Consider the following 15,996-nt stretch of genomic DNA (forward strand, 5'->3'; position numbering starts at 1 on the left):
CAGCGCGGCGACGGGCGAAGCTGGGCCACGCGGGCGGGGCGCCGCGGTCGAGCAGGAAGTTGCGTCACGCAGGGCGCGGTCGGGCAGCCGTGTACGGCGAGGTGACGGCGGGGGAACGGCTCGGTCGCGCGGTGACAGGGGAAGAGGGGAGGGGAGGACGGCGCGTGCTCACACGGGTGTTGCAGGGGTTCGGGCAACGGGGGGACGAGGAGGTGGACGGGGACGACCGGTGAGGAAGGCGGAGACGGGGAGGCAACTCCGGTGAGGTGGCTTCGGCGACGTCGTCGAGCGGCGGGGGCGGGATCCACGGCGGCAACGACGACATCGGCAGTGGCGCGGGCTGTGTTGAGCCCCGATCCAGATCCGGGGGGTGATGGCGGTAGGCGGTGGTGACCGGGCGGCGCTGTTGCGGTGGCGCCGGCGTTGGGGCGCCGTGGGGCGTGGTCGACGCGGTCATGCCCCGATCCAGAAGGGGATCGGGGAGTGGGGGGAGTGTGTGGGGAGTGGGATGGGCGAGTGGGGGTAGGGTTTCGGGGATGGGGAGATAAGGGAAGTGGGGGTGCCGGTTGGGCCTTTTGGCCGGTTGGGCCTTTTTTGCTAAATGGGCCAAGGGGCCCGGTAGATTAGGTTTCTTTTCTGTTTACTTGTATTTTTCCTTTTACTTTTTGTTTATTTATTTAGCTATTGTTTTGTATTTTCTTTTAGCATCAAATATTTTTGTAAACTGTTAAACCTTGCCATATAATTACTATGCATTATTGTGCACTGCCACAACAAGTTTGGGGTTCAAAATAATTTATTAAGTTTGAGTTTATTTTTTAAATGGGATAAAAAGGTGTTGTTGGTCCACTGTTTTAATATCCAGGGGCAATTTTATATTTTGAAATTTTTTAATTATTTCATGACAAATTGTTAGTGAATATTTGCAACCCACCAAACATTTTTGTTTTACCGTTTGAATAAATAATAGTTTGACTTTATTTTAAATTTAATTTGAATCAGGTTTGGATCAAAGTGAGGTTTAGCAAATTACTGCAATGACATGGCATCATTAAGAGGGGATTACTGTAGCTTGATTATCCGGGCGTCACAGCTAGCCTCTCTAATACCGCACACCTTTCGCCGGTATCATACACCCACCATATACCTTCCTCAAAACAGCCACCATACCTACCTATCATGGCATTTCCATAGGCATTCCGAGATATATTGCCATGCAACTTTCCACCGTTCCGTTTACTATGACACGCTCCATCATTGTCATATTGCTTCGCATGATCATGTAGTCGACATTTTAGTTGTGGCAAGGCCACCGTTCATAATTCTTTCATATAAGTCACTCATGCATCATTGCTATCCCGGTACACCGCCGGAGGCATTCATATAGAGTCATACTTTGTTCTAGTATCGAGTTGTAATCATTGAGTTGTAAATAAATAGAAGTGTGATGGTCATCATTCATAGAGTATTTTCCCAAAAAAAGGTCAAAAAAAGAAGGCCCAAAAAAAGAATAAATAAAAGGGGCAATACTACTATCCTTTTTCCACACTTGTGCTTCAAAGTAGCACCATGATCTTCATGATAGAGTCTCCTATGTTATCCCTTTCATATACTAGTGGGAATTTTTCATTATAGAACTTGGCTTGTATATTCCAACGATGGGCTTCCTCAAAATGCCCTAGGTCTTCATGAGCAAGAAAGTTGGATGCACACCCACTTAGTTTCTTTTTGTTGAGCTTTCATATACTTATAGCTCTAGTGCATCCGTTGCATGGCAATCCCTACTCACTCACATTGATATCTATTGATGGGCATCTCCATAGCCCGTTGATACGCCTAGTTGATGTGAGACTATCTTCTCCCTTTTTGCCTTCTCCACAACCACCATTCTATTCCACCTATAATGCTATGTCCATGGCTCACGCTCATATATTGCGTGAAGATTGAAAAAGTTTGAGAACACCAAAGGTATGAAACAATTGCTTGGCTTGTCATCGGGGTTGTGCATGATTTGAATACTTTGTGTGGTGAAGATGGAGCATAGCCAAACTATATGATTTTGTAGGGATAACTTTCTTTGGCCATGTTATTTTGAAGATACATACTTTCTTAGTTAGTATGCTTGAAGTATTATTGTTTCTATGTCAATATAAACTTTTGTCTTGAATCTTACGGATCTGAATATTCATACCACAATTAAGAGAATTACATTGAAATTATGCCAAGTAGCATTCCACATAAAAAATTCTGTTTTTATCATTTACCTACTCGAGGACGAGCAGGAATTAAGCTTGGGGATGCTTGATACGTCTCCAACGTATCTATAATTTTTGATTGTTCCATGCTATATTATATCCTGTTTTGGACATTATTGGGCTTTATTATACACTTTTGTATTATTTTTGGGACTAACCTATTAACTGGAGGCCCAGCCCAGAATTGCTGTTTTTTCCCTATTTTAGGGTTTCGCAGAAAAAGAATATCAAACAGAGTCCAAACGGAATGAAACCTTCGGGAACGTGATTTTTGGAACGAATATGATCCAGAGGACTTGGACCCTGCGTCAAGAAATCAACGAGGAAGGCACGAGGTAGGGGGCGCGCCTACCCCCCCTCCACCCTCATGGGGCCCATGTTGCTCCACCGACGTACTCCTTCCTCATATATATACCTACGTACCCCCAAACTACCAGATGCGGAGCCAAAACCCTAATTCCACCGCCGTAACTTTCTGTATCCACGAGATCCCATCTTGGGGCCTTTTCCGGAGCTCCGCTGGAGGGGGTATCGATCACGGAGGGCTTCTACGTCAACACCATAGCCTCTCCGATGAAGTGTGAGTAGTTTACTTCAGACCTACGGGTCCATAGTTATTAGCTAGATGGCTTCTTCTCTCTTTTTGGATCTCAATATAAAGTTCTCCCCCTCTCTTGTGGAGATCTATTCGATGTAATCTTCTTTTGCGGTGTGTTTGTTGAGATCGATGAATTGTGGGTTTAGGATCAAGTTTATCTATGAACAATATTTGAATCTTCTCTAAATTCTTTTATGTATGATTGGTTATCTTTGCAAGTCTCTTCGAATTATCAGTTTAGTTTGGCCTACTAGATTGATCTTTCTTGCAATGGGAGAAGTGCTTAGCTTTGGGTTCAATCTTGCAGTGTCCTTTCCCAGTGATAGTAGGGGCAGCAAGGCACGTATTGTATTGTTGCCATCGAGGATAACAAGATGGGGTTTATATCATATTGCATGAGTTTATCCCTCTACATCATGTCATCTTGCTTAAAGCGTTACTCTGTTCTCTTGAACTTAATACTCTAGATGCATGCTGGATAGCGGTCGATGTGTGGAGTAATAGTAGTAAATGCATGCAGGAGTCGTTCTACTTGTCTCGGACGTGATGCCTATATACATGATCATACCTAGATATTCTCATAACTATGCTCAATTCTGTCAATTGCTCAACAGTAATTTGTTCGCCCACCGTAATACTTATGCTCTCGAGAGAAGCCTCTAGTGAAACCTATGGCCCCCGGGTCTATTTTCCATCATATTAATCTTCCAATACTTGGTTATTTCCTTTGCCATTTATTTTACTTGCATCTTTATTTCTCTTTATCATAAAAATACCAAAAATGTTAGCTTATCATATCTATCAGATCTCACCCTCGTAGGTGACCGTGAAGGCATTGACAACCCCTTTATCGCGTTGGTTGCGAGGAGTTTATTTGTTTATGTAGGTGCGAGGGACTCGTGCGTGGCCTCCTATTGGATTGATACCTTAGTTCTCGAAAAACTGAGGGAGATACTTACGCTGCTCTACTGCATCACCCTTTCCTCTTCAAGGGAAAACCAACGCAGTGCTCAAGAGGTAGCATTAGCACTTGATCGTTTTTGTTTACTGTTATTGCTTTCTTCATGACTTATACATGTTCTTATGACTATGAGATTATGCAACTCCTGAATACCAGAGGAACACTTTGTGTGCTACCAAACGTCACAACGTAACTGGGTGATTATAAAGGTGCTCTAAAGGTGTCTCTGATGGTACTTGTTGAGTTGGCATAGACCAAGATTAGGATTTGTCACTCCGATTGTCAGAGAGGTATCTCTGGGCCCTCTCGGTAATGCACATCACTATAAGCCTTGCAAGTAATGCAACTAATGAGTTAGTTGCGGGATAGTGCATTATGAAACGAGTAAAGAGACTTGCCGGTAATGAGATTGAACTAGGTATTGGGATACCGATGATCGAATCTCGGGCAAGTAACATACCGATGAAAAAGAGAACAACATATAGTGTTATGTGGTTTGACCGATAAAGATCTTCGTAGAATATGTAGGAACCAATATGAGCATCCAGGTTCCGCTATTGGTTATTGACCGGGGACGTGTCTCGGTCATGTCTACATAGTTCTCGAACCCGTAGGGTCCGCACGCTTAAAGTTATGTGACGATCGGTTTTATGAGTTTATATGTTTTGATGTACCGAAGGTAGTTCGGAGTCCCGGATATGATCACGGACATGATGAGGAGTCTCGAAATGGTCGAGACATGAAGATTGATATATTGGAGCCTACATTTGGACATCGGAAGAGTTCCGGGTAAAATCGGGGTTTTACCAGAGTACCGGAGGGGTTACCGGAACCCCCCGGGGGATAATGGGCCTTGTTGGTCCATAAGGGAAAGAGAGAGGGGCCGGCCTAGGGCAGGCAGCGCGCCCCCTCCCCTCTGTCCGAATTGGACTAGGAGAGGGGGGCGCCCCCCTTTCCTTCTCTTTCTCTCCCTTCCTTTCCCCCTCCTAGTAGGAGTAGGAAAGAGGGGAATCCTACTCCTACTAGGAGGAGGATTACTCCTCCTGGCGCACCAACAAGGGCCGGCCAGCCTCCCCCTTGCTCCTTTATATACAGGGGCAGGGGGCACCTCTAGACACACATGTTGATCACAAAGATCTCTCCCAGCCGTGTGCGGTGCCCCCCTCCACCATAATCCACCTCGGTCATACTGTAGCGGTGCTGAGGCGAAGCCCTGTCATGGTAGCTTCATCAACATCGTCATCACGCCGTCGTGCTGACGAAACTCTTCCCTGAGCTCTACTAGATCGTGAGTTCGCGGGACGTCACCGAGCTGAGCGTGTGCTGAACGTGGAGGTGTCGTACGTTCAGTACTGAGGATCGGTCGATCGTGAAGACATACGACTACATCAACCGCGTTGTCATAATGCTTCCGCTTAACGGTCTACGAGGGTACGTGGACGACACTCTCCCCTCTCGTTGATATGCATCACCATGATCCTGCGTGTGCGTAGGATTTTTTTTGAAATTACTACGTTCCCCAACAAAAACTAGTGCTAAATGGGAGGCAACCTGATGCGGAGCATCCTACGGTCATCCCATGGACATGCCATCATCACCCAAGACACCAAGTGGATCGATAACAAGAGCTCGTGCAAGAGCTATCGAAACCGAGGTTAACTCTCCCCTTGTCGAACTTCCCTTTGAATCACATGAGACATGACTACTACCTCAAATGGAGACACTTTGTGTGCTCAGGTAGCAAGGGACCAACCATGGAGAAGCTAAGGAACCAGACGAAGCAATGGCGGAGGAAGATCGCGAAGGAGAAGAAGGAAACGGGACAAGTCTGTCCTTGCCCGAACAATCTAGACCCTACTTCAGATGATCCAACCAATGCCCGAACGATTGGGCCACGCGTCCCGAAAATGCCTGAAGGCCGAGCCTAAAGACGGATCATTCGGGACCCCTCTCAGATCATCCGAAAGAAGTGGGACATCCCAACGATGTCCCGAACATCCGTCCTGACGACCAATGTAATGACTCTGCCGGGCCATCCGGGTGACTACTCGAATCATCCGGAGAATGGGCGGACCATCTGGGAACCCACCCCACCCGGACTTTTGGTCTTGCATGCGCGCAAAATATTCATGTTGCCATGTATATCCCCATCTACCTCTCTATCATGTCCTGGACTATAAATAGATGACCCCCTCCTCTCTATTAGGGTTAGCAAAGCATATGAGATAAACTAGAGATCTTTACTCCTTATCTACCTCTCTCGTGGAGATCAAGACCTCCATGTGAGAAGATCCCTAGTGGATACAAGGCCCCTCTAAGGGAAGATCCACCATAGATACAAGTCCCCTCTTTTCTTAGAGACTTGGGAAGAACTGTCTACCTTTTTACTTTCCTATTTTTGGATTTGGGTCTTGAACCTTGTATGTGTATGTAGATTTATTGGATGTATAGTGACCTTGGATCTTGTCTCTTGAGTGTTCCTCTTTTGCGATTCCTCTTAATTTTCCCCTTTCCCACCTCCAAGTGTGAAGAAGATCATCAACTAGAGTTTCACCCTACATCATCTTGGATCAGTGCACAGGTTGATTCACATCTTGGAGCCCCTTACCCCACTTTGTAGCTAATTTTGTTGCCTTTTGTCCCAATTCAAAAATACCCACCAAAAATAGATGTACCATTTTTTTTTTGCATTTTGCTGGTTCTTGTGAGATTTTGTTTGTTCAATCCACGAATTTGTTATTTGGCAAGTGGATCAAGCCTCCTCCCACCATCACCACCACAAAATCCATCCCAGAATCCGCCCTAAAAAATTCTCCCAAAAAATTCTTTCATCCCGAGCCTAGATCTACAACGGTTGACCTACCCGGACGATCCAGACAGACACTCGAACGATATGGACATCACCCGAATAGTTCGAAACCACACCCAGATCATCTGGATCCGACTGCTGAAATTGCATTCCCCCCAAAAGAAAAACCATGGTTTCCACCACATTATTCCGTGACCCTAGCCTACTCAACCACCATTAGCCTTCCTCAAAACCCCCACTTCAACCATAACCAGCCCATCTTCCGCTACCAACCCATTTTCGTTGAGATTTTGAGTGTGAATTTCCATTTTCTAAGGTGTTTCGGCTAATTGGGCATGGTTCGACATCAACAACACCGCCACTCATCATCAACACAAACTCAACATCGACAACGACCGCTCCACCCCCTGACACGGCGATCCTAAGCAAGGACGGTAAGTTCCACGACATCATTGTATATTTCCTTGATAACCCCGAACCGTTTGCATAACTTGTCTACCGAGACTGGCCATTGAGAATTGTTGGGCAACGTTACTTGTGCAATTTAGTGATACATACACTGCATATCTTCAATTGCGTGTACACATTTTGTTGTCGTAGCTTATGTCATAAGTTACTCTTGTGCATACATCATTGTTATCTTGGATCGAGCATTTCGCATAAGTGGCAAAGACATCATGTTTCAAAAAAAGAGCAAGCTTTTAAGAAAAAGGAAAAGAAAACCAAGAGCTTCTAAGCAATAGCATTGAGCCACATTGCATGCCATAGATCATCTCGAATCATATATACATAGCATACTTGGGATAAAAAGACAGCATATTTCGTCTCTCATAGATCGTGCATAAGTATGTACCTAGCCATTTGAGAAATCATGCTAGCGTCTCGTCTAGTATTCGTGCAACATGAGCTTTTTCTGTGGTAACATATTTTGTGCTCATTCCTTGGTTGAACGAATCTCATTTTATCTTCCTTGTGTAAGTTCCAAGTGATATCATATGTTTTAATCTATTTGCTTTGCATGTAATTTGTGAATATTTTCAACATTATCAATATCTTTAATTTTGTGCCACTCATCTTAACCAAGCTCCTCGATAAGCATTACTTGTGTAGGTGTGAAATTGACAAGATCCGGCACCAATTCTAGTACTCCCATAATACCATATTGATTGATCATTGATCCATCAAGAGTATTGATTGTATTGCCTAAGCCTCGTGGGCATATATATAGGAGTACATAACCCTCTTGGAGTACAAGATAAAACATAACAAATCATAGTCTATCCTTCCAAACGTACACGTTTAACTTTTCCAAATATATATTTCTTTTTAAAAAACAAAATCATGTTTTTGAATATGTGTTAAACAGTTTTCAAATACATGTTGAAAACATTTTTTCAATGACACAAAACATTTTCTAAACTATGCGAACAATTTTTACGCTTTTTTAAAATGTCACAAACGTATATTTGAAATGCGTGAACGTGTTTTAAAGCATAACATATAATTTTTGAATTGTATGATTTAAAATAAATTACACCAACATTTTTTACATTGTATAACATTTTTCAGAAATGTCATGTACTACATTTTTTATTGAAATGCATAAACATTTTTTCAAAGTCACAAACACGACATTTTTCTGATGCCGTGTACTGGACCCTAACGTCGTCACCGGCCCATCTACGTCGAGAGATTGCGCAGTGCTTGTTGACTTGGGTGCCTGGTCCGCACTCCGCTAGCGGATCGATCCGACCACGAATTGATTCCCCTCCCTGGTCGCCTATCCGCTCGACGGATCACGCCGGCTGGCCGCCCGGCCGCGCTCCGCCGCAAGACCCTGCCGGTGGGCAGGTTGACTCCGATGAGCCCTCCTCCGCCGTCGCGTCGGACTCCCACTTACATCCTCCTCCTCCTCCTGCTCTTCTTCTCGCTAACCGCGTCGGCTGGTACGAGCAATCGCGCGCGCGCGCGTTCTCGTGATCCCATACGCTTATTCTTCTTTCCTTTGGTGTATTATATGTTGCTGTTATCGATGATATACGTGAGCTTTTTAGTTATGTCGCTGAGTGATTCTTGAATCTTGATGGGTTTTAGTGGATCCTTGATGTGTTCTGCGCTTAGTCGCTGGAATTGTCGTGTAGGTTGTTAGTCTCTCCGGATTTATAGGTTTAATTAAGTTTGCAGGTTAAATCTTTATATTGCTGGAAGGTGATTCATAAATGACCGTGATCTATGTGCATTTTAGGGCCCAATTCCCATCCATGACAAGCGATTGTATTAATTATCAGTTCGTACAGCAAAGGATAGGAAGATGTCATATAAGTTTATATTTTATGGTTAGAAGCATCGTTGTCCTATCCTATGCTTTACTAACGTCGGTTCTTGGCATTTCTGCCGATCACAAGACAGATGAACAAAGTACTTTCTGTGAAATCAATAGCTTTGAGTTTCTTCCTTGTATATGAGCCTTGTGGTTTTACATTGAATGGGTGCTTCTTGGTAAGATAGAGTAGGAGGTTCGTGTTATCTTGGTTGAATGAGGAAATGGGCATGAACCGTTGTGATTTGCACCATGGGCAAACATTGCAAAATTATCTGATGTGCAACTAATGTTGTTTAATTTCTTGCTCCACAGCACAACCAAAAGGGGTATGTGTTTCACCTGGTGGACGGTTCCCTGCTTTCTCATCTGAAGGCAAGCCTCCTGGAAAAGCAGCAAAGGGGCGCAGAGACCTAGCACTATGTAGGATATTCCGCCAGAACACATGTTGTGACGTGACTCAGACATTTCCTGCCCTGCTTTCAGTGCGAAAGCTCTCTTCAACTGGTGAAGGTAGTGGAGAATGCCTTCATTTGTGGGAGTTGCTCGAGTGCTCAGTTTGTGATCCACGAGTTGGTGTCAGGCCTGGACCTCCTGTTATATGTGCATCATTCTGTGACATGGTTTTCGAAGCTTGCTCGGAGGCATACTTCTCCATTGATATGAAAACACAGGTAAACACCCATTGCTGGTGTTTTGTGAGCGTGAGTTATGTCTCGACTGAAACTATCTGGATGTCAAAGCATTACTGTTGTGCAAGTACACGTGCAGTTACCAGATTGAGCTTGATATTTTTCGTAGTCAGATCATAGCTTAGGCAATCATGTCTAATCTATGTCCATTCAGTACATTCTCCCTCCGTTCTATGGAACGGAGGGAGTAGCTATTAATACCGCAGAAATTAGTTTTTCTTGTGTTTGTCGAAATCTGTTGTAGCTAACAAATCTTTTTGTCGGTATGATTTCACAGTTTGATTACTGATATGCTCTCTTACGGTTATCCCAGGCCTTATCTCCTTGTGGTTTAGGTGACATCCTTTGTGGCAAAGCACATAAGTGGGTTTCTAACGGCACAGAGCTATGTCGCCTTGCTGGTTTCTCTGTGCAAGTTTCTGATGCCGGTCTTAGTGAAGTTGACGAAACCTTCTGCTATGGCGGGAAAGCAAGTTTGGATTCCATATCCCATACATGGACGTCTTCAAAAGATCGTCCAGTATTACATGGTATGGCCTCTTGGCATCTTGAAGATTTTCAGATATGGGCAAAAGAAATGCCTGTCGGTGAAAGAATTTCGTGGGCAGTCGGAGGAATGGTTCTTACAGCAGGCCTTATTTTTATCAGGTATTTTGATATTTCCTTCTCTCTCTAAATATTCTAGATTTTTTGGCCAGAAATATATTTTGAAGCGTTTTTTAATATAGCATACCTCTATAAGTGATATGTGGAGTGAAAATTAGATTTATTTGTGCAGTCTTGCATTTTCCTGTCATGGATTGCTAGATTGGTGCTGGGGTTAAACCGGTTCCTGGTTGACATACCACCTTCTCTATGAACCTAAACTTTTCTTCATCTGTGATGTGCAGCAAAAGAGAGGGCTACAGCCGTCGTCGTAAGCAATCTTCTGTCGCTCAAACTGTAAGAAAAAAATGGAATCGGGAGCTAACCTGCAGCAACTGAAGCGATGCTAGGAAGACATAGGCACCTGTAGCATTACTAATAGATGATTTCTTGGATTTGTATTTTGCCGCTCTGTGGTTATATTCTGATCAACTATGAAAGATTGGTTGTTAGACTGTGTCCTCCCTATCCTGGTGCTTTGGTACAACCACCTTTTCTCAATGTTGTGTGAAAGAAAAGCTGAAGAGGTCTTTGAATTGTTGTCGAGATTCTTTCTTAATGCAGTTTTTTACTTTGGCTCGAGTATCTGTATATACTGTCAGAGTATTCGGAAATGAATTCCGCAGAGGTTATTCCTCAAGCGTCTTTACTGACGCTTAACTATTTTGTGCAAAGTCTGTCCATCTATTATAAGCATAATGTTGACCGTACATTATATAGTCAGTTATTTGTTCCAAATGGACCCTAAATAATTTTTAAGAAACATGATACCTAGTACCAGAGTTGTACACCATGAAGAGTTGCTCATGCAGTGTGTATGTGTTCATCAATGAGACAATGACACAATGACAATGCGCAAGGTTTTTTCTCATTAAAGAACTAATCCTTCAACAAACACAAAATGGTACTCCCTCCGGCCACAAATATAAGATGTTTTGGATATTTCAAGATGAACTACATGCAAACTAAAATGAGCGAACAAAGACACAAAAACATATCTTTCCCTATCTCCAACCATAAATTGACACATCCATCCGTAATCATGATTCCGTAAAGTTTGTTCGTTGGTGTAGCAACTCTAATAAAAAGAACACACTTCATTATTTTCCTCCATACGCCAAACCAACTAGCACGTAAATAATTTTCACAATTTAATAAAAATTATCATGTAGAAATAAAACATGTACAACCCCAAGAACATAAGCGGCGCAGCAAAGCACGCACTGCCCTTCTAGTTATTGGTTATTTTACGATGCCAAACAAAAAAATGTTGCAGCCATTTGACAAATGAAAAACAACTGTGGAAATTCCTATTTCCTAGCAACTAATGAAATGAACAGACTGTCGCAACTCACATCTTTATACAAAGAGTAAAGAATATAGCTTTGTGGTGTGTTCCCACGCAAGATATACTACTCCCTCCGTTCACAAATATAAGATATTCTAACCTTTTTTGAACCAGACGTATATAGAGTGGCCCAACGGTGAGAACAGGGAGGTGATTGATGGGAGAGTGTTTGGTATGACCAATCTGTAGTGAATCGTACATGAGTGTATCATTTTCTTTTTTTTATTGTGATGTTTGGGTGGTTTTTTTTGACCATGTGATTGGAGGGTGTCTTTTAACTAATACAAATACATAAATACATGAGAGTTTACCTTCGTTGTTGGCCGCGTGTGTTATATTGATGCTAAACATGTCATAGGCAGTACTTTCTTTTTGTCAACAAAGGCACACACCACCCAGACACTTATCAAGGGACCCATTTATCGAGAGATCCCACCACGAAGCCCAGGTCAACAACCCAATTAATCTAAATTGAAGACTCAGTTGAATGAGGAGACTTTAAAATTTGGGAGCTTAATAAAGTTAATAAAGTTAGAGAATTCATTGCCACAACCAAGGATTGACCAAGTCAAAATCAAGGCATTAGAACTGTATACCCCAATCGAACGGGAGAGCTCCAAAATTACGGAGCATAGTGTATTAAAAATGAATGAGAGAAATCCTTGTGAAATTGTTGACCTGGTTAAAATCGGGTGACCCAATCCCAATTAGAGACCTCAATTGAATGTGGACTATTTAAAACTAAGGAGCATAGTGTTATAGAGTATATATGGCTGTGTGCGTATGCAGAGGCCAAGGGTCATTCCCTCTTTCTGAAATAGAAAAACCTTCGTGAAGCCATGTATCTGCTCTATCCATCAGCCCTTGACAAGCTATTAAAAAAACTCATATGCGCAACCGTTTTTACCAGTAATCACCGCAAGAACATGCCCCATCACTGAAATGATGGAACCTGTTGATGTCTCTGATGATAATCTCCCTTGAAACGATCTTTGAAACGATCTTGAATGCGACGTGGCAATCTCTGCATATGCGCAGGTTTTTCTTGACCCTAATGGGCGCTCCAGGTGGGGTGCTGATCAACGCAAATGCGACGGCCAGCCTCTCACTGTGATGAGAAAGAAGCAACTCCTTTTCGCTCTTGTCTACATCATGGAGATCAACCTCTAGATTCGGAACATAACCAGCTTTGCTCATCAGATCTCCCAGTTCTTCTAGCTTTGCGTATATGTCCCTTGCCCTTGGGTGGCTCTTGTCACCCACAATGAAAGTATGCACCCTGTCCTTTAATTCAACCCAGCTCATGGCAGGCTCCTTCTTGACCTTACTCTCTTTCATCAATTTTCTCACCTTAGCCACCTCGTCCCACATGCCTGCAGATGCATACGTGTTTGCGAGCAACACATGTGTGCCCGACTTCTCTGGCTCCAGGATGAAGAGCTTTTCAGCTGCCAGCTTTCCCAGTTCTGGATCTCGGTGTACTCTTGAGGCTGCAAGTAGTGCCCCCCAAACTGCGGCACTGGCTTGAAACGGCATGCTGTTGACAAGCTCCATTGCATCATCTAGTTTACCGGCACGCCCAAGAAGATCAATCATGCACGAGTAGTGCTCCTCCGTCCTGTCAATTCCAAACATCTCCTTCATTGAACTGAAGTACCGCTTGGCCTCATCAACAAGCCCTGCATGGTTACAAGCACAGAGAACACTAGTCAGAGTGATGTGGTTTGGAGCAATGCGCTCATCAACCATCCTGCGGAACACATCTAATGCTCTCTTCCCATGCCCATGTTGTGCTAGCCCTCCGATCATTGCAGACCATGAGACAACTCCCTTCTCTGGTAGTCCAGAGAAGGCCAGATCTGCATCCTCTATGCTCCCGCACTTTGCGTATGTGTACACAAGGGCATTCCCTGCAAACACATCTGTCATGAATTTCCTCTTGATCAGGTGAGCATGCACTTGCTTCCCTTGCTCATATGCTGACAAGCTAGCACAAGCATTCAGGAGGCTACTTAGCACAAAGGGATCTGGCTCGAGACCCTTCCTTAGCATCTCCATGAACAACTTTATTGCATCCTCACCATGGTCACACTGTGAGAGTGCTGTGATCATTGATGTAAAAGCTATGATGTTATCAGAACTGTGTTCTTCAAACACTCTATTTGCATAATGGAGGCAATTGCACTTCCAATATGAATCAATAAGACCATTGACGACATGAGAATCAGAAAGGAACCCTATCTTCTCTGCAACAGCATGAACCTGCGTTATGTCACTGATTGCCTCCAAGCTTGCTGTTGACTTGAGAACAGCAGCCAGGGTCGTCCTATTGATGTCAAAACCTTCCTTCCTCATCCTGCAAAAGAGAGACAGTGCCTCGCCATGGCATCCTCCATGAGAGCAACCTGAGATCAGTGCATTCCACAAAACCAAATCCTTTCGAGGGATCCAGTCGAACACCTTCCTCGCATCATCCAAAAGATCATACTTTGCATACATATCCACAAGACCAACACCGATATAGTCATCTGAATCCGCACAGGATTTGATCATGAACCCGTGAATTTGCCGGCCCAGAGTGAATGCACCAGCACCAGGGCAGGCCTTCAGGATGCTGGACAACGTGAACACGTTAGGCACCAGACCTGAAGACTTCATCTGCAGCAACAGCTCCAGTGCATGCTGATCATGTCCATGAAGCACGCACCCAGAAATGAAAGCATTCCACGAGACGACATCCGTCTTGGGTACCTTTCCGAAAACAGCTGCTGCCATATGAATGTCCCCCAGCTTCGAATACATGTCAACCAACGCATTGGCAGTGAAGACGTCCTTGTCATACCCCGTCCTTACCACCATGGCGTGCACCTTCCTGCCGGCTTCCAGATCCCTAGAGCCAGTGCAGGCATTCACGACACAGGAGAACCCAAACTCGTTCGGCCGTACCCCGCCCCACACCATCTCGCCAAACAGCTCGACGGCATCGCTGCATCGGTCATTCTTGACGAAAGCCGACATCAGGCCGTTCCAAGACACGGCGTTCCGGTCGCGGGCGGCCTCGTCGAACACCCTCCTCGCCTCGTCCACAAAGCCAAACCCACCGTACATGGCGACGAGCGCGTTGGCGACGAAGATGTCCCCGCTGAGCCCCGTGGAGACCGCGACCGCATGCACCTGCACGCCGAGCCCGGCGTCCGGCGCGCACTTGAGCACGATGGGGAGCGCGAACTCGTTGCAGCGGACGCCTCGCGCGCGCATGGCCCGGAACGCCGCGAGCGCGTCCCGGGGCAGCCCATTGTTGGAGTAGGCGGTGACGAGCGAGGACCAGGAGACGTGGCACGGGTCCGGGGTTTCGTCGAACACCCTGCGGGCGCTGCCGGGGAGGCGGCACTTGGAGTAGAAGGAGAGGAGGTGGTTGCGGAAGGCGCCGAGGAGGCCGGACTTGAGGAGGTGGGCGTGGATGTGGGCTCCCAGGAGCAGAGACTGCGAGGCGGCGTAGCGGGCGAGGAGCGGGCTGATGCTCTCCGGGCTTCTCATCGGAAGGGCATTCTGTTCTAACAAACAGAAACAGGGGCGCCGCCGCAACGGGAAGGTCGAGGCACGGAGGGGGAACTGTTGGTCTGTTTGGGTCCTCCGGACTGAAAAGTTGACCCAATAAGATGATCCCAATGGACAAAGCATTTGCTTGTTGTCAGCTTGCTGTCAGTCCCGACCTTAACTGAGTCTAAATCTAAGCCACAAATAGGTCTACGACGAACAAAAATGGACGCTCATGTCGCCTGCTCGTGCCCTCACGTGTCTAGCCTGGTCCCACGTATCAGCAACCTGCACTAGCAGTTCGGCCTCTGCCTCCACAACCGACGTGACGAGGCCGCCGGTGCAGGCCGCCGCCGCACTCACCGGCAAGGGCCGTCGCCTCTCGTTTTGATCTTGGCGGGGAGCAGCAACAAGATCTCCGGCGGCAGCCTAGAGGAGCTCGGCAGCGGCGCACCTCCTTTCTGCTGGTGCGGGCGGCCCGAAGGAGCTCGGCAGCGGCGCATCTCCTTTCTGTTGCTACTTCACTAGAGCAGGGCAGCCCGAAGGAGCTCGGCGGCGGCGCACCTTCTTTCTGTTGCCACTTCACTGGTGCAGGGCAGCCGGGAGGAGCTTGGCGGCGGCGCACCTCCTTTCTGCTGCGGAGCGCTGTGGGACCTATTTGATATAACTCTTTTTTTGCGGCGTGTTTGTTGGGATCCGATGAACTTTGAGTTTATGATCAGATCTATATCCATGAATATTATTTGGGTCTTCTTTGATCTCTTATATGCATGATTATTTATAGCCTCATATTTTTTCTTTGAATCTTTGGTTTAGTTAGGCCGGTTAGAT

At 45.5% G+C, this 15,996-nt stretch overlaps 1 protein-coding gene and 1 pseudogene across 1 annotated transcript; one reads left to right on the forward strand and one right to left on the reverse strand.

Annotated features, from left to right (window-relative positions):
- The first annotated feature begins 8,319 nt into the window (after positions 1-8,319).
- On the forward strand, positions 8,320-10,862 carry LOC125513672 (folate receptor family protein). Its single transcript, XM_087528000.1, is given in 4 exon segments — positions 8,320-8,569; positions 9,259-9,617; positions 9,949-10,283; positions 10,526-10,862. Coding segments are annotated over 4 exon segments (894 nt in total). The 5' UTR covers positions 8,320-8,484; the 3' UTR covers positions 10,641-10,862.
- Positions 10,863-12,290: 1,428 nt separating this feature from the next.
- On the reverse strand, positions 12,291-15,251 carry LOC125513671 (pentatricopeptide repeat-containing protein At4g14850 pseudogene; annotated as a pseudogene).
- Positions 15,252-15,996: the final 745 nt, after the last annotated feature.

Source organism: Triticum urartu, chromosome 6A (genome assembly GCF_056163025.1).
Source record: "Triticum urartu cultivar PI428250 chromosome 6A, HENAU_Tu73, whole genome shotgun sequence".
NCBI classification, from domain to species: Eukaryota; Viridiplantae; Streptophyta; class Magnoliopsida; order Poales; family Poaceae; genus Triticum; species Triticum urartu.